This window comes from Anomaloglossus baeobatrachus, chromosome 6 (genome assembly GCF_048569485.1).
Source record: "Anomaloglossus baeobatrachus isolate aAnoBae1 chromosome 6, aAnoBae1.hap1, whole genome shotgun sequence".
Lineage (NCBI taxonomy): Eukaryota > Metazoa > Chordata > Amphibia > Anura > Aromobatidae > Anomaloglossus > Anomaloglossus baeobatrachus.
Genome location: NC_134358.1, coordinates 132,945,001 through 132,964,587, shown reverse-complemented (window position 1 = coordinate 132,964,587; position 19,587 = coordinate 132,945,001). Strand labels below are relative to the sequence as shown.

Here is a 19,587-nt window from a genome sequence, read left to right as displayed (position 1 = left end):
GGGTGGACACACTGTATAGCAAATACCTGCTGACAGATTCCCATCAAAAACCCCTCCTGACACTGAGAAGTAAAACTATGCATTTTTCTCATGCATATTTACCCATGATGGCGCCCTTGGTTTGTCTCCAGCTGCCTCTTCTGTTCATCATTGTTCCTTTCCTCCTGATACCAAGATGGCATGGGGAGTGCATTGGTTGTCTAAACCGATCCTCCCGCCTTACTAGTGAGAAGCTAAAGTGGGATCTAAGGGGAGAACTTTTCTCCTTGCAAAGTCTGACATACTAATCTGGCTGTCAGTGGTGAGGAGTCTCATAGCTGCAATGCTCCTCTGGGAAATATTCAAATTGTCTCTTCAGGGAGGATGAAGAAACTCAAGCGCCACCTATAGGAAGTAGCAATCCTAAAAGTCAAAAGTGGCTCTTTAACAAGCCTTTCCATATGACCTAGGATTTTCAGACCCGTCCCACAGATGTGATGGGTATGTGTTCACTCTGCGAAGAAACCAGAACACGGACATGAAAAACGTCTGACTGAGGCATAATCTGGTATTACTGGGTACGGACGCATTGGTGTAATGGGGCAGCATTAAACTACATTAATCTAGTGTTTCCTTACAGATTACTTGCCACGGCTTGTTACAATCACATGCACACTTTTCAGCTGATTCAGGAGAATGGTGGTTGAGAATGATATTTACACGGCAATTCATCCCACAAAATGTCATTTTTATTTTATCTCCACTATCCATGGTAGCAGGAATACAATGAAACATAATACGTATCGGAAAATGAAAGCATAAATAAAAACCTAAAACGTCAGCCAAACATGGACAGGGGACGTAATGGAAGATGGATGAGAACAGTAAGTTATCACGTATTAGCAGTATCATAGATTGTGTCTTTATAATTAGCGAACACAAACCATAAGGATTAAAACATCTGTAATGTGATTCTTTGACGTCAGAACGCTCCCAGCTGAAGGAAAGTAGTACCTTTCCCATATCTTAATAATTCTTTAAGTCAGCGAAACCGCAGAGATGATAATCCAGTAATCCACCGCCCCCCTCCAAAAAATAAAAAAAAAAAATTGCATAAATTAAATAGCAAAATAATTTTGCTGTGAGGAGTAAAGCAAAAAGGCACAATGCTTATTAATACCAATATTCAGGAGTGGAAACTATGCAATGTCCTTGTATTTAAAATAAGATTTCAATGTCACCCTATATAATCCAGAAATAGTCTCTGCTTCATCCCAATCATCGTCCATACTAAAGCCAGAACGGCTGATCCCATCAAGGTGGCTTATTTTGGCCTCCGAGCTTCACCCCCAGCTCTGACTTATACAGCAGAAAAATACTTTAATATCAAGTCTCTAGAATCGTGTGCATGAAAATGCATTGAGACTGTGCCGTGACAGCCGTCGTTTCAGTTCCGTAAACATACATGTGCTGTGTCGCTTGGAGTGATGATAGACGGACAAAGTGTTATTTAGATGCGATCTTTGAAGACAATTTTTCAACGAGAGCGTCGTGGTCCATCCCGATGCTTGCCAGCAGCCCCCCTTCGTTTCCATCTGACCCAGTATAGATGATTTCTTCTCCTTTAAGAGTGGTCATTTGGCCACCGAGTGCGCTCAGGATAGCATTGCCCGCACAAATGTCCCACTTCTTGATGTAAGTGTTGTGAATGTAAACGTCAGCAATCTCTTGGTCGTTGCCCGTTATGTCAAGTAAAGAAAGTACCTTGTATCCTGGAAAACATAAGACACGAAATAACCTAAGTGCATTATATATAATATATCCTCAACATGGTACATGAACTAGAATGGCAGTAGGTCCCTTGGGCCATGTACTGACACAATGGAGGTTATCAGCTGAAAATTTGTTCCTGGTTGATATTGGTGCAGTTTTTACCGCTTATAACCATGCACATGGCCAAGTGTGACACACAAAGCCATCCACAACCTGTCTCCCCCATTCATCTGTGACCTAGTCAGTCTCCTGGTACGTAACCTCCGATCCTCACAAGATCTCCTCCTCTACTCCACTCATCGTTTCTTCCCACAATCGCATCTTAGATTTTTGCCATGCATCCCCCATACTCTTGAACTCGGTCTCAACATATCAGACTCTCGCCTACAGTGAAACCTTCAAAAAGGAACCTGAAAGACTCCCACCTCTTCCAACTACAACCTACAGTAACCCTCAGGCCTCCCATAGCACCGCACAACCATCTCCACCCTCACCTATCCCTTTCTGGTGCTTTTTGGACAGCGTTCAGTAAAATAACCCCTTCATGACCGGGCTATTTTCCATTTCCATATTTTTCCTCTCCTAAAAACCATAACATTTTTTTATTTTTCTGCCCACCTAGCTGTATGAGGACTTGTTATTTGCGGGACAAGTTGTACTTAAATGATACCATTTATTTTATCGTGTGATGCACTGGAAAAAAAATCCAGTGTGTTGAAATTGCATAAAGTGTAAATACACTGTTTTTATTTAGCATGTTCACTATACGGTAAAACTACAACAACAAAATGTCACGGCACTTCTGTGAGGTTAGGGTCCAAGTCCGTTATACAAAACATAACACCAGGCACTTCAATGGTGTGAAAAATTAAATTTTTATTATAATTACAACTTAATATTCAGTTCACAGTTGACGTTTGTCAAAAACTAGACCTTCTTCCAGAACTGTCAAAGTGAGAACATAGATATAATTTTTAGAAAAACAGGTATAATGTCCCATTGTATATATTCATTACAGTTTCTTTATAACAAGGATTTATAATGTAAGAAAAAATAAAATAAAATTAAAAACAAAAATATATACTGTATATGAAAAAATATGAGAAACAGAATTTAAGTGGAACTGAATATGAAGTTGTAATTATAATATAAATTTAATTTTTCATGCCATTGGAGTGCCTGGTATGTTTTGTATACGGTAAAACTGACTTTGCAGTATTATACTACAGGTCAGTACGATTACGCAGATACCACACATTTATAGGGTTTTTTTGCTATTTAAGTGGTAGAAACCTCCCCAGAAATTTGCACAAAAAAATAATTTTTTTTTGGTTCTGTTGCCATTTTTTAAGACCCATAACAGTTTCAACTTTTGGGATATGGGGCAGTGCGAGGGCTTGTTGTTTTGCACCCCGAGCGGATTTTTTAATGACACTTTATTGGGGTAGCTATAATAAGAGGCAATCATCATAACTTATTTTATTGCATTTTATTGCAATGTTTTTTCGGCCAAAATAAAAATGCTCAAAAATCCAAAATTACTGGGAAAAAATTTAGAGACCACATTAAAAAGGTGACCAATACGGAAATACCCTTATCTTCCGAATTCATTCTCCTCAACTTAGATCCCTCAAAGTCACTCCTTAGGAAAAATTCTCTGTTACCACAAATAGTTAATGCTGCTAAAATAGTCATAACAAGACATTGGAAGAGTGAAGAGCCACCTTCATTTAAAGAATGGATCAGAGAGACAGTCCACACAGGTACACTTGAAAAAAATCAGACTGTCAAAAATCAAACATGGAAAAGATTTAAATGACTGGGAGGTTTGGCTAAATGCATCGTTATCATACTAAGAAGTTCGTTGAAAAGTTGTGTCTGATCAACATGCAATGAGAAGTCTCATTTCGATAAAAAAAAAAACAAAAAAAAAAAAAAAACAGAAAACTTAAAAACTTAGCAGGTTTTATTTTTCTTTGTCTTTGCTCCTGTTGCTGCCCCTTTCTTACCTTACTTTCTCACGTATTATACCCCTTATATTCTTCCTCATAATTTCCCCCCCCCCATCCCCTTCCACCCTCTTGTTCTTACATCCCCTTTTCTTTATTCATGAAACCACCTGACAGTGTTATAAGTTGTTAATATACTTAAAGTTTTTTCTGAATCCACATTGTCATAATTTGTAAGAAAGTGTCATGATGGTTCCCTACCCATCTATGTTATATTCTAAAATGTTAAATAAAGAATTTAAAAAAAAAAAAAAAAAAAAAAAAACAACCCATAATTCTGGTGTTTTGAATTTTTTCTTCTTGCTACACCGTTTGCTGATCACATTTATTTTGTTCTGATGTGATACCAAATATGTGTATTTTTTTAAATTGCTTAATACATTAATGGGGGCAAAAGGGGGCGATTTAAAGTTGTTGTTTTTTTTTTTGTCGTGTACCCAGCGGTCATGCGCAGTATGAAGCAGGGTGCACGAGTCATGGCTTCAAATCCATGTAGTGCGCATGACCGAAAGTCTGGGATCATGCGCACTGAGCCGAAATCCAGGACTTGGACACGATGGCAGTGGAGAGGTGAGAGCGACCGTCATCTGATGCTGCACAATCATTAGTATGTTAACACACCCACAGGGGCATACTAACATGCTAATGGGGCCAACTAGCCAGGGGAAATCACACCCTTACGACTAATCCCTGGCCTCATTAGTATACGATAAAAGATCTTTATAAATACTTTTAGAAAGATCTCTTTATGTATGCTACCAGATACAGGGACAGTTAGGCAGGGATTAGCAATATGCATCCAGGACTGCTCGTGCTTCTGAGTGCATATTGCACCTGACAGGTTCCCTTTAAATGCCGGTCAGAGATTGACAGCAGCATTTAACAGGTTAACAGCGGCAGATGATGGCTGAATTAGTCAGCCTCCATCTGCTGGTAAGGATGCAGGGCTCGGCATGCAAGCCTGCATCAATATAAGTGACACGACATATGGAAAAAATGTCGTGAAGGGTTAACTGTAGGTATCAGATGGAGGTGGCTCACCTGGTTAAAAAGGAAGAAATGGCAAAGTGCTTTTAAAAACAAGCCACTTTGCCATTCACCTTTTATTAAAAGTCTTAAGAACAGAGGGATTTTCAATTCTATTGTGTACAGTTCATTGCCTGCGCTACCAACCACCGCTGCAGTCTATCAGCAGAGGTTGGTTTCAGAGGCAGAGCTATATGCTTTACAGCTGGCAAGCGCTGCTCTGACACTGCCCCGCCACTTCTCCGATGCTGCCTTTGCTTGCAGAACAGTTCCGATCGTCAGCACCCAACATGCCACTAGCCCAAACTGTCAGGACAGCAAAGATCTCAAAGTATATTTCTGACAAAAGAAAAAAAAAACTAAATTTGTGAAAAGCCAGCGTGTCATGTAATTTAATGACAGTGATCTGCGAGAATTCTAGGAATCTGATAGAATGACAAGCTGTAATGTGGAATGTCAAAAATGCAAGTTACATTAAAGGGAATGAGCCATCCGAAAATGACCAATTTAAGTTAGATTTTATGTGAATAAAAAAAAATAAAAAATGTAGAACATATATTATTTTTTTTTTACATTTTTTTATATCCCTTCTATACTCGTATAAAGTAAAAACTGTTAAAGTTGTTCACAAGGCCTAATATTAGCCTCCTACATCGTGGTTGGGCCTGTGAATATTAGCAGCAATAGACTGACTCAGACCCCACTGAACTGTATTTCGGTGTTTTCGAAGCATGCCCTCATCAGTGTAAAGCGCACTGTGCTGGCTGCAGGGAGTGATCCTTGACATCACCTATTGTGAATGACAGATCCAGTGTTTGCTACTGTATATAGAAGTATTAAATGTCATTGTAATCCTGTCTATGATGAAAATGAGACATCTGAAAAGTCTTCTATGAAGAGAAGTATAGGACTAGCAGTGTTTGACTTCATCCATGCAAATCGTGTCATAACGGACTTTTAAGGAAGATTATATACCGTATTTTTCGTTTATAATACACACCCCAAATTTAGAGAAAAAAGGTGAAAATAAAAAATAGGGTCTGTCTTATAACGGGAGGTAGGCAACTTCCAGAAACTACGGGGAGCACTGTGCTGGGATCTGCAGCCTGCTGTGCTGAAGCGGTGACATCCTGAAGATGTTGTCGGTGCGGGCTTAAAAAAAAATGGCGCCTGGAGTCAGCGTGTGCGCAGGGTGAGCTATCAGCTCAATGAGAAGCCGAGATTTCATCTGCGTACCTGCCACCTCCAGGCGCCATTTTCCTTAAGTCCGCTACCAGAAGTTCAACGGGCCGGAGGCGGCGCATGCGCAGATGAGATCTTGGGCTGAGAGCTCTATCTGCGTATACGCCGACTCCGGGCACCATTATTTGAAGCCTGCACTACCAACATCTTCAGGATGCCCCTGCCTCACTGCTTGCAGCACAGCGCCCCGAAGGAAACGAGCCCAACGCCCAGAAGGAAACACACCAGCCCAACGCCCCGAAGGACACCAGCCCAACGCCCCGAAGGACACCAGCCCAACGCCCCGAAGGACACCAGCCCAACGCCCCGAAGGACACCAGCCCAACGCCCCGAAGGACACCAGCCCAACGCCCCGAAGGACACCAGCCCAACGCCCCGAAGGACACCAGCCCAACGCCCCGAAGGACACCAGCCCAACGCCCCGAAGGACACCAGCCCAACGCCCCGAAGGACACCAGCCCAACGCCCCGAAGGACACCAGCTACTCCTTTCCACCACCTCCCAGTAAAGTGCATTCAGATTATAAGACGCACCCCTCATTTTCCTCCCAAATGCTGGTCCACGTACAATCTTGCATGATTTCTCTTTTAGGGGTCTCTACTAATTTAGCTTGGAAATATTCAGAATTCTCTCATCAGTTATTTGGGGGCACAACTCCCTAAAGGGAACATGTTACTTTTGGGAAAAATGGGCCATTTACCAAGGATTCGGCCTGTTTGCGACTGATCTTGTTACGATACATACCTGACCCTCCAGCAGATATCATTTTAGTCTGGTTGCCAAATGTCTTAAGGGTCATATCTTTCACTGCCCCTGAATGGCTTCGGGAAACAATGACAGTTGGTGTTTTCTCATTATAGGAGGTACGTTTCTTTGTATTGGAGCCACCTTCCACCATAGCCCAAGCTAAAAAACAAAATGAGAAGAAAATCAGATTTTAGAAATACAAAATCCATCGCATGCACAGAGGAATAATCAGAAATGGAAGCAGATTGGAGTGCACCTTTGATTAGAAAACACAAAATGAAGAGCTTCAGGTCGGTCTTAGGTTATGTCAGAGACTAAATGCCTTTCTTTATACAGCGCCCCAGCTGTGCATGGGCCATGTCCGGTATTGCAGTTCAGTCTCATTCACAGGAACAATGTGAGCAGCAATACATACGGCTCTATGACACAGCAGCCAAATTTAACCCTGTACAGGTCCTTTTAACAGAAGTAAAAGAAGCTTTCACAGTGTGATCTACTCACATGCCTGGCTAAATCGCTTCAGAAATGAAAGTGTGACAGAGACACAGACAGACGGACAGACCTCAGCCAAACCCAATGCTTAGATGAGGGTATGCCGTGAATTGCTGCAGGCAGCGTGCTGGATGTTGCATGTTTTGATAACATTTTGCCTCATGTCTCATTAGAAAACTGGGAACACAATGTCATGTAAAACGCCTTCAATTATTCATGACCTGTGAACGTTTTCACGTCCCACCCACAAATGTATTTTATTGGGATTTTTGGTGCTATACCAACCCTCAGTAGCAAGTATATGGGAAGTGTAAAGGAAATTATTTTCTAAATATTTAAAAAATATAATTCTGATGTGCATTTATATTCAGCCCCCATGACTCAATACTTTGTGGGACCACCTTTCACTGCTAAAAGTCTTTTGGAGGAGATGTCTCTACCAGTTTTGCACATCTACGTTTTGCCCATTAGTTTCTGCAAAATCGCTCTAGCTCAGTGAGATTGGATAGAGGCGTCTGTGAACTGCAATTTTCAAGTGTTGTCACAGATTCTCAATGGGATTTAGGTCTGGACTGTGACTGGGGCATTTACAAATGAATATGCTTTGCTCTAAACCAGGGGTCTCAAACTCGGCTGGGTGTATGGGCCACACAGAGGAAAAAAGTGGCTATAACTTACCGATCGCTCTCCTCAGCTTCCACAGACGCCGGAGTGAAGCTGAGGGGGCGGTCTCTGGCCCCAGATCCACAGTGATTGGAGAGATCGGTCACAAGGCCGGTCTCTCCAATCAGAGCTGGGGGCGGGTGAAACAGAGGTCACCTAGCTCCAGCCAATGATCAGGGCTATAGCTGCACTGATCATGGCTGGGTTTCAATGTTTCAGCCATTTTCAATGACTGAAACATTACAGTGGCTGTGATTGGCTGAGTGATGTTCGTCAGCCAATCACAGCCTCCGTAGGTCCGGGGAGGAGACACCACCCCTCCTGAGGTCCCCTCCTCCCCGAATCTAAGGTATTTGCAAAGCGATCGCAGTCTCCGGGGCCACGATATCGCCATGACGTACTGGGTAGAGCAATTAATGTCAGATGAATGTTTTGCCGGCGCTGCGCGCGCAGAGTCAAGCTCTCTGTGCACAACGTTTACAATGCAGCTTTGGAGGAATAGTTGTGCACAGAGCGCTGGACTCAGAGCGCAGCGCCAGCAAAACATTCATCTGACATAAATCGCTGACAGGGGCTGCGGCCCCTGCACCGGGCGCGATAGTCACCAGGGGCACGGGCCTGTGGGCCGCACGAAGCAACCTGAGGGCCGCATGCGGCCCGCGTGTTTGAGACCTCTGCTCTAAACCATCTATTATAGCTCTGGCAGTAATGTTTAGGGTTGTTGTCCCCCTGGAAGGTGAATCTACACCCCAGTGTCAAACCTATTACAGCCACTAACTGCTTTTCTTCCAGGATTGCCCTGTATTTAGCTGCATTCATCTTCCCATTAACTCATAAGCTTCCTTGTCGCTGCTGAAGAAAAGCATCTCCACAGCATGATGCTATCACCACCATGTTTGGCGGTGAGAATTTTAGGAAACACAGCATGTGAAAGAAGGTGACCTTTTCAGATGGGATCAAAATATAACTTTTTTTGGCTAAACGCAAAACGCTCTGTAACAGAAAACTAACACAAACATCACTCTTAAAAACACTCTACCCACCGTCAAAGATGGTGGTGGCAGCATCATACTGTGAAGATGCTTTTCTTCAGCAGGGACAGGTAAGTTGGTCAGTATTTATGGTAAGATGGATGCAGTTTAATCCAGGACAATCCTGAAGGAAAACCTATTAAGAGGCTGCAAAGAACTTGCAACTGTGGTGTAGGTTCAACTTCCAACAGGACAATGACCCTAAGCAGACTGCCAGAGCTACAACGTAAAGGGTTAGATCAAAGCATATTCATGTGTGAATGGCCCAGTCACAGTCCAGACCTAAATCTCATTGAGAATCTGTGACAAGACTTGAAAATTGCTGTTGACAGACGTCTCCATCCATTCACACTGAGCTAGAGCGGTTTGCAAAGAAGAATGGGCAAACATTTCACCCTCTAGATGTGCAAAACTGGTAGAGACATCCCCAAAAGATTTTAGTGAAAGGTGGTCCAACAAAGTATTAACTAAAGGAAGCTGAATACAAACGAACATCCCAATTTTCAATTTATAGTTTTAATACATTTAGAAAAACTGGTCATTTCCTTTACACTTTACAAATACTTAATTTGTGCTGGTAAAATACATAAAATCCCAATAAAATACATTTAAGTTTGTGAATTTGGAAAAAATATGGAAACGCTCATGGGGTATGAACACCTTAAGGCATTGTACTCATGTGACAAGAAAGTGTCACATCAGTGCAGTGCCTTGAAAAACTGATCATAACCCCATGAACTAAAAGGAAAAATATATCGCTGTACCAGTTAGATATTAAAAAGGTATCAACCACTGAGGACTCTCAAATGGTGGTATTATCCTTAAAAGGAAAAATCACAATTAATCCTACTCTTACACACCTACAGCCCATGCGATAGCACCCGCCCAACTTTGCCGTTTCATCATGGGGGTGATCGCTGCCGTAGCGAACAATATCACTACGGCAGCGTCACACGCACATAACTGCTTAGCGACATTGCTGGAGACACCGAACAATCTCTCCTTTAAGGGGGCGGTTCGTTCGGCGTCACTAAGCGACCACCCAATAGCAGAGGAGGGGCGGAGATGAGCGGCCGGAACATGCCGCCCACCTCCTTCCTTCCTCATTGCCGGTGGACGCAGGTAAGGAGATGTTCGTCATTCCTGCAGTGTCACATGTAGCGATGTGTGCTGCCGCAGGAATGACGAACAACCAGCGGCATGCACCACCAACGATATTATGAAAAGGAGCGACGTGTCAACGATCTTTGACGTTTTGCAATTGTTGATCGTCACACACAACAATATCGCTAACAGCGAAGGATATGCGTCACGAACACCGTGACCCCGACGATATATCGTTACCGATATCGCTGTATGTAAAGTACCCTATATAAAGCATTATAAGGTGTAAATAAGCATTGTAGAAATACTTTTATCCTACAGAACACAATGAAAGAAAAAAAAAACCTCACTCACCGGTATAACTTTGTGAAAGGTTTATGTATTACACCTATAATTGGCTTCCATTTACAGCAACACACACCATGGTAGTTACATAGTTAACTAGATTCTCTGGGGAAAAAAAAAACAAAAAACAAAAAACACTTTTCAGCATTAATAAGAACTAGTCTTATTACTTTACACCATATTCAGTAGTAACGATTATCCTGCCTACTGAAATGTAATCATACGAGCAGCCACAGCAGCCCCCCCACATCACAAGTAGTCACGGAAGATGCCCCCCCATATCAAGACATGAGCAGTCACAGGATGTGCCCACACACACACACACACACACACACACACACACACACACACACACACACACACACACACACACACACACTATGACACGAGCACTCAAAGCAGCCACCGCTGACGCCACGATTAGTCACAGCAGCACCCGGCGTCACGAGCAGCCACAGCAGGCCCCGGCGTCACATCACGAGCAGCCACAGCAGGCCCCGGCGTCACATCACAAGCAGTCACAGCAGGCCCCAACATCACGAGATGTCACAGCTGCCCCCGACTTCACGTCACGAGAAGTCACAGCTGCTCCCGACTTCACGTCACGAGAAGTCACAGCAGCCCCCGACATCACGTCACGAGAAGTCACAGCAGCCCCCGACATCACGTCACGAGAAGTCACAGCAGCCCCCGACATCATGTCATGAGCAGTCACAGCAGCCCCCGACATCACGTCACGAGAAGTCACAGCAGCCCCCGACATCACGTCACGAGAAGTCACAGCAGCCCCCGACATCACGTCACGAGAAGTCACAGCAGCCCCCGACATCACGTCACGAGAAGTCACAGCAGCCCCCGACATCACGTCACGAGAAGTCACAGCAGCCCCCGACATCACGTCATGAGCAGTCACAGCAGCCCCCGACATCATGTCATGAGCAGTCACAGCAGCCCCCGACATCACGTCATGAGCAGTCACAGCAGCCCCCGACATCACGTCATGAGCAGTCACAGCAGCCCCCAACATCATGTCATGAGCAGTCACAGTAGATGCCCCCTAACATTTCCGGCAGGTCTCACTATTCCTGGCATCCTTGTGAGGCCGCCTTCCCACACACAATATATGTGACTGTACGGGGCTCCAGTATGTACAGGGGCCAGTTGGGCTGCACTGATTATTTACTTGTTGATCAGCGCTGTGAGTGTCGGTGCTGACTGTTTTACACTGACAGCTCGAGGCGTCTCAAAGGCCTCCAGGGCTGTCCTGGGATAATGTAATATCAGGGCTCTGAGGCCATTGAGAGAAAAGCACAATGGAAGTTTTGGACAATTCTATTACAATTACAAATTATCATCTAATAGAATGATCTGAAACAAAAACAAAATGTTTTCAAATGAAATCTATCAGGTGCTCCAAGGCGGCAAACTTCCACCATATCAGTCAGAGCCGTATTCCTGCATTTTAATCAAATGTTTGTTGTTCCCAAACTCTGCAGATATGAGCACTTATCTTGCTGCTCAAGATATGCTAATCAGCAATAGCCCCCCCCTCATCTCCACCCCCCTTTCCCTGGACTAGTCCTGCTCAGGTGCTGTAATCACACCCACTGATTGATGTCTCCTCCACTGTCCCGTTATATCTTCAGTACAAGAGATCTCGACATCCGGCACCGAAAGAGACATCATCACCCCCTCCCCCGATTATGGCACCTGACGCTGAACCTTTCCTGGTCACAGATGCTTGTGCCAGACTTGACCTGGCTAATCAGCATATAGGGAGAGTCTCCAAACCCCAAACTCTTGGTTATGCAGAATACAGCAGATACTGGGGGCAGTGTGGGGCCTAGGTGACAAGGCTAGATCCCTTTACAATTAAGGAAACAAAATGCATCAGTTTTATTAAATGAAACGTAGAGTAAAGAAAAAAAATGTACCAATATTCAAGCAATTCACTAAATAGGATATCAAATCCCCCTCCTCAACTTCCCCCAAAAATAAGATGTTATAGGATGCATATCAGCCCAAGTGATATAGGGTGGAGATAGGAGGGGGGTGCAGAGGCTTCTATAGGCACAGGGATACTGCTCGTGTAGGGCGCCAGTCACACAGGTCTACTGTGACCAGTACTGGTGAGCATGGCTGCTTTAATTCTGTGACATTATCTTTGCATTACTTACCCTGTTATGAAATGATTTCTACAACTTGTCTCATCTCACATAGCTTTAGGTTATGGCTGGTGGTGTTTGGGGACACTATTTTTCTATGGTTCTTAATAAGCTGCATTCTATGTGTTTTACTCCCTCAGGCCAATGTAATAGTTAATTATTAATCAGGCCTACAGAGAAGCCACAGTCCGTCAGCGAGGTGTGAGCCTCATACCTGGGCGCTCCCCCCCCCGTCCATACCTGTGTACTCCCCCCCCCCCCGTCCATACCTGTGTACTCCCCCCCCCCCCTGTCCATACCTGTGTACTCCCCCCCCCCCCTGTCCATACCTGTGTACTCCCCCCCCCCCCTGTCCATACCTGTGTACTCCCCCCCCCCCCCGTCCATACCTGTGTACTCCTCCCCCCCCGTCCATACCTGTGTACTCCCCCCCCCCCCGTCCATACCTGTGTACTCCCCCCCCCCCCCCGTCCATACCTGTGTACTCCCCCCCCCCCCCGTCCATACCTGTGTACTCCCCCCCCCCGTCCATACCTGTGTACTCCTCCCCCCCCCCGTCCATACCTGTGTACTCCTCCCCCCCCCCCGTCCATACCTGTGTACTCCCCCCCCCCCCCCCCGTCCATACCTGTGTACTCCCCCCCCCCCGTCCATACCTGTGTACTCCCCCCCCCCCCGTCCATACCGGTGTACTCCCCCCCCGTCCATACCGGTGTACTCCCCCCCCCCCCCCCCGTCCATACCGGTGCATTCCCCCCCCCCCGTCCATACCGGTGTACTCCCCCTCCCCTCCATACCGGTGTACTCCCCCTCCCCTCCATACCAGTGTACTCCCCTCCCTCCATACCAGTGTACTCCCCCTCCCCTCCATACCAGTGTACTCCCCCTCCCCTCCATACCAGTGTACTCCCCCTCCCCTCCATACCCGTGTACTCCCCTCCCCTCCATACCCGTGTACTCCCCCCCCCAGTCCATACCCGTGTACTCCCCCCCCCCAGTCCATACCCGTGTACTCCCCCCCCCCAGTCCATACCCGTGTACTCCCCCCCCCAGTCCATACAGTGTACTCCCCCCCCCAGTCCATACCAGTGTACTCCCCCCCCCCCCAGTCCATACCAGTGTACTCCCCCCCCCCCCCCCCCCCCCCAGTCCATACCAGTGTACTCCCCCCCCCCCCCCCAGTCCATACCAGTGTACTCCCCCTCCCCTCCATACCAGTGTACTCCCCCCTCCCCTCCATACCCGTGTACTCCCCCTCCCCTCCATACCCGTGTACTCCCCCTCCCCTCCATACCCGTGTACTCCCCCTCCCCTCCATACCCGTGTACTCCCCCTCCCCCTCCATACCAGTGTACTCCCCCTCCCCTCCATACCAGTGTACTCCCCCTCCCCTCCATACCAGTGTACTCCCCCTCCCCTCCATACCAGTGTACTCCCCCTCCCCTCCATACCCGTGTACTCCCCCCAGTCCATACCCGTGTACTCCCCCCCCCAGTCCATACCCGTGTACTCCCCCCCCAGTCCATACCAGTGTACTCCCCCCCCCCCCCCCCCAGTCCATACCAGTGTACTCCCCCTCCCCTCCATACCAGTGTACTCCCCCCTCCCCTCCATACCCGTGTACTCCCCCTCCCCTCCATACCCGTGTACTCCCCTCCCCTCCATACCCGTGTACTCCCCCTCCCCTCCATACCCGTGTACTCCCCCTCCCCTCCATACCCGTGTACTCCCCCTCCCCTCCATACCCGTGTACTCCCCCTCCCCTCCATACCCGTGTACTCCCCCCAGTCCATACCCGTGTACTCCCCCCAGTCCATACCCGTGTACTCCCCCCCCCAGTCCATACCCGTGTACTCCCCCCCCCAGTCCATACCAGTGTACTCCCCCCCCCCCCCCCAGTCCATACCAGTGTACTCCCCCCCCCCCCCCCCAGTCCATACCAGTGTACTCCCCCCCCCCCCCCCCCAGTCCATACCAGTGTACTCCCCCTCCCCCAGTCCATACCAGTGTACTCCCCCTCCCCTCCAGTCCATACCCGTGTACTCCCCCTCCAGTCCATACCCGTGTACTCCCCCTCCCCTCCATACCCGTGTACTCCCCCTCCCCCTCCATACCCCGTGTACTCCCCCTCCCCTCCATACCCGTGTACTCCCCCTCCCCTCCATACCCGTGTACTCCCCCTCCCCTCCATACCCGTGTACTCCCCCTCCCTCCATACCCGTGTACTCCCCCTCCCCTCCATACCCGTGTACTCCCCCTCCCCTCCATACCCGTGTACTCCCCTCCCCTCCATACCCGTGTACTCCCCCTCCCCTCCATACCCGTGTACTCCCCCTCCCCTCCATACCCGTGTACTCCCCCCCTCCCCTCCATACCCGTGTACTCCCCCTCCCCTCCATACCCGTGTACTCCCCTCCCTCCATACCCGTGTACTCCCCCTCCCCTCCATACCCGTGTACTCCCCCTCCCCTCCATACCCGTGTACTCCACCCTCCCCGTCCATACCCGTGTACTCCCCTCCCCTCCATACCCGTGTACTCCCCCTCCCCTCCATACCCGTGTACTCCCCCTCCCCTCCATACCCGTGTACTCCCCCCCTCCACCGTCCCATACCCGTGTACTCCCCCTCCCCTCCATACCCGTGTACTCCCCCTCACCCTCCATACCCGTGTACTCCCCCTCCCGTCCATACCCGTGTACTCCCCCTCCCGTCCATACCCGTGTACTCCCCCCAGTCCATACCCGTGTACTCCCCCCAGTCCATACCCGTGTACTCCCCCCAGTCCATACCCGTGTACTCCCCCCAGTCCATACCCGTGTACTCCCCCCAGTCCATACCCGTGTACTCCCCCCAGTCCATACCCGTGTACTCCCCCCAGTCCATACCCGTGTACTCCCCCCAGTCCATACCCGTGTACTCCCCCCAGTCCATACCCGTGTACTCCCCCCAGTCCATACCCGTGTACTCCCCCCAGTCCATACCCGTGTACTCCCCCCAGTCCATACCCGTGTACTCCCCCCAGTCCATACCCGTGTACTCCCCCCAGTCCATACCCGTGTACTCCCCCCAGTCCATACCCGTGTACTCCCCCCAGTCCATACCCGTGTACTCCCCCCAGTCCATACCCGTGTACTCCCCCCAGTCCATACCCGTGTACTCCCCCCAGTCCATACCCGTGTACTCCCCCCAGTCCATACCCGTGTACTCCCCCCAGTCCATACCCGTGTACTCCCCCCAGTCCATACCCGTGTACTCCCCCCAGTCCATACCCGTGTACTCCCCCCAGTCCATACCCGTGTACTCCCCCCAGTCCATACCCGTGTACTCCCCCCAGTCCATACCCGTGTACTCCCCCCAGTCCATACCCGTGTACTCCCCCCAGTCCATACCCGTGTACTCCCCCCAGTCCATACCCGTGTACTCCCCCCAGTCCATACCCGTGTACTCCCCCAGTCCAGTCCATACCCGTGTACTCCCCCAGTCCATACCCGTGTACTCCCCCCAGTCCATACCCGTGTACTCCCCCCAGTCCATACCCGTGTACTCCCCCCAGTCCATACCCGTGTACTCCCCCCAGTCCATACCCGTGTACTCCCCCAGTCCATACCCGTGTACTCCCCCCAGTCCATACCCGTGTACTCCCCCCAGTCCATACCCGTGTACTCCCCCCAGTCCATACCCGTGTACTCCCCCCAGTCCATACCCGTGTACTCCCCCCAGTCCATACCCGTGTACTCCCCCCAGTCCATACCCGTGTACTCCCCCCAGTCCATACCCGTGTACTCCCCCCAGTCCATACCCGTGTACTCCCCCCAGTCCATACCCGTGTACTCCCCCCAGTCCATACCCGTGTACTCCCCCCAGTCCATACCCGTGTACTCCCCCCAGTCCATACCCGTGTACTCCCCCCAGTCCATACCCGTGTACTCCCCCCAGTCCATACCCGTGTACTCCCCCCAGTCCATACCCGTGTACTCCCCCCAGTCCATACCCGTGTACTCCCCCCAGTCCATACCCGTGTACTCCCCCCAGTCCATACCCGTGTACTCCCCCCAGTCCATACCCGTGTACTCCCCCAGTCCATACCCGTGTACTCCCCCCAGTCCATACCCGTGTACTCCCCCCAGTCCATACCCGTGTACTCCCCCCAGTCCATACCCGTGTACTCCCCCCAGTCCATACCCGTGTACTCCCCCCAGTCCATACCCGTGTACTCCCCCCAGTCCATACCCGTGTACTCCCCCCAGTCCATACCCGTGTACTCCCCCCAGTCCATACCCGTGTACTCCCCCCAGTCCATACCCGTGTACTCCCCCCAGTCCATACCCGTGTACTCCCCCCAGTCCATACCCGTGTACTCCCCCCAGTCCATACCCGTGTACTCCCCCCAGTCCATACCCGTGTACTCCCCCCAGTCCATACCCGTGTACTCCCCCCAGTCCATACCCGTGTACTCCCCCCAGTCCATACCCGTGTACTCCCCCCCAGTCCATACCCGTGTACTCCCCCCAGTCCATACCCGTGTACTCCCCCCAGTCCATACCCGTGTACTCCCCCCAGTCCATACCCGTGTACTCCCCCCAGTCCATACCCGTGTACTCCCCCCAGTCCATACCCGTGTACTCCCCCCAGTCCATACCCGTGTACTCCCCCCAGTCCATACCCGTGTACTCCCCCCAGTCCATACCCGTGTACTCCCCCCAGTCCATACCCGTGTACTCCCCCCAGTCCATACCCGTGTACTCCCCCCAGTCCATACCTGTGTACTCCCCCCAGTCCATACCCGTGTACTCCCCCCAGTCCATACCCGTGTACTCCCCCCAGTCCATACCTGTGTACTCCCCCCAGTCCATACCTGTGTACTCCCCCCAGTCCATACCTGTGTACTCCCCCCAGTCCATACCTGTGTACTCCCCCCAGTCCATACCTGTGTACTCCCCCCAGTCCATGCCAGTGTACTCCCCCCAGTCCATGCCAGTGTACTCCCCCAGTCCATGCCAGTGTACTCCCCCCAGTCCATACCAGTGTACTCCCCCTCCCCTCCATACCAGTGTACTCCCCCTCCCCTCCATACCTGTGTACTCATGTGTCGCGTCCAGAGGGTCTATCCATATGGTGATACTTTCTGAAGGGACCAGTTTTGGATTCTTCACAATGTCTTTTATCTCACTGGGGATGATGTGATCCCAGGAGATCGCCTCCTTGTCATCTTCACCGAGATGCTCTTCGGTATTCACCTGAGGAATAACAACATGGAGGTCACCAGATGGTAAGAGCGGCCGTGCCGGGTGTGAGAGCGGATCATCTGCAGTGTGGCAGCCATTTTAGACACCGGTATAGACGGATATAAACTATATCTCTTGAGCGGGTGCAGAGAGATGTTACTTTTTAGAGGAAGACTCAGGGGGGCTACGTGTTCTATGGGGGCACAATATACTTCCCCCTCCTGGCTAGGCACAGACCAGCGCTGCAGGACCCTGCTGCCAGCTCACAGCACTGCCATCCAATCAGATCACTGCTCACAGAGATCGAGCTCCGCTTAGAAATAAAACCGGTGATGTGATTGGCGGTGAAGTGACACGTCACTGGAGGCCGTGACGTCACGCCGGTGACACTCACCTGCAGCCCCGGGAAGGAGTTCTTCATGAGGTTGGCCATCTTCTTGTTGGACAGCAGGTCCCCGCGCGTCATCTTCTCGTCCGCGCCCTCCCGGGTTTTGCCCTTCAGGTTCTCGTTCAGCTTATTGCTCTCCCGCACAGCCTTCACCTCCACCCCGCCCAACTCCGCTGCCTGCACCGCCACCGCCAGCAGCTCCCGCAGGTCCACCGTCTCCCCCGCCCGCTCCCCCATTAGGAAGGAGAAGCGCCAGGTGAGGAAGCCCGAGTACACGTGGTACAGCACCCCCAGGCCGAGCAGGCAGAACACCCCGATGCCCAGGGGGGACAGGCGGATGCCCATCGGCGCCATGACTGTGCGGAGGAGCGGAAGGGTCGCGGCCGGGGGTGCAGGTGGCAGTTGGAGTATGACGTCACGAGCTCAGCCGCTCATTCTACGGGCGGCCCCGCAGCCTCCGAGCCGGTTACGGCCTGTGTGATAGGGAAGGTGTGCACAGCGCCGCCTGGTGCCCGCAGCGCGCACTACATCCGGGTCAGCAGGAGGCGCCGGCAGTGACGGGAGGACACGTGGCGACAGCCGGCAGTTACCATAGCAACCGCTGTACGGGGCGCGCTCACATCTGCGCATAGGGAAGAATGAAGGGCTGGCGAGTTGTTCTCTCCTAGGACCCGTATACAATGCGTGTTTATTGTACATATAGTATGTAACAGCTAATGTTAAAAATGCATAGCATACGGATGGTCCGTGTGACGTCCGCTTTTTTTTCTCACATCTGTAAACATCTGTAATCTTGAATTGGCGAGTCTCTGCCGATATACGATAACCAGCAGGCTGACATTTTATTTTCCTCAGCCCGAATACAAATGAGGAAACCTCACAGATGGACACTGCCTCATTGAGTAATACTCTAAGAGTACAATGAAATTGACAATTTTAGGCCTAAATCACACGGCGAGAAAAACAGTGCGAGTGGAGTGCGATAAAAAAGACACATTCCACTCGGACCAATATGAGTCTGTGTCAGCGCACATGAGCGATTATTTTCTCAGCCCTTATCGGACCGAGAAAACAATCACAGCGTGCTGTGGGTGTAATGCGATCCTGTTTCTCTCGCACCCATTCAAGTCTATGGGGCGACAGAAAGATCGCACTGCACTCGCGGTACACCGGTGTACTGCGAGTACAGAGCGAGAATGGCAATAGCCGGCTACAGAGGAGAGAGGGAGATAAATCCCTCCCGCCCCTCCTCAGTGTTGCGCCCCCACCCCCCCCGCAGCTGAGGTCTGCTTGCAAAAATGGACCTCAGTCGCAGGGATACTCGCATGACACTCGGCTCAGCTGTGCTGCCAGCGTGAGCCAAGTGTCATGCGAGGATCGCAGTAATTATCCCCAGC

General features: G+C 50.0%; 1 protein-coding gene and 1 long non-coding RNA gene across 2 annotated transcripts in view; one reads left to right on the top strand and one right to left on the bottom strand.

Moving 5' to 3' along the window:
- Window positions 1-706: 706 nt before the first annotated feature.
- Window positions 707-18,729, bottom strand: BPNT2 (3'(2'), 5'-bisphosphate nucleotidase 2). Its single transcript, XM_075353254.1, is given in 6 exon segments — window positions 707-1,751; window positions 6,774-6,944; window positions 10,431-10,466; window positions 10,469-10,516; window positions 17,652-17,814; window positions 18,197-18,729. Coding segments are annotated over 6 exon segments (1,032 nt in total). The 5' UTR covers window positions 18,545-18,729; the 3' UTR covers window positions 707-1,485.
- Window positions 18,209-19,587, top strand: part of LOC142317186 (uncharacterized) — a 34,845-nt gene continuing 33,466 nt past the window's right edge. Inside the window, exon 1 of the long non-coding RNA XR_012754677.1 lies at window positions 18,209-18,892. This is a non-coding gene — a long non-coding RNA (uncharacterized LOC142317186). The remainder of the gene's footprint in view (window positions 18,893-19,587) is intronic.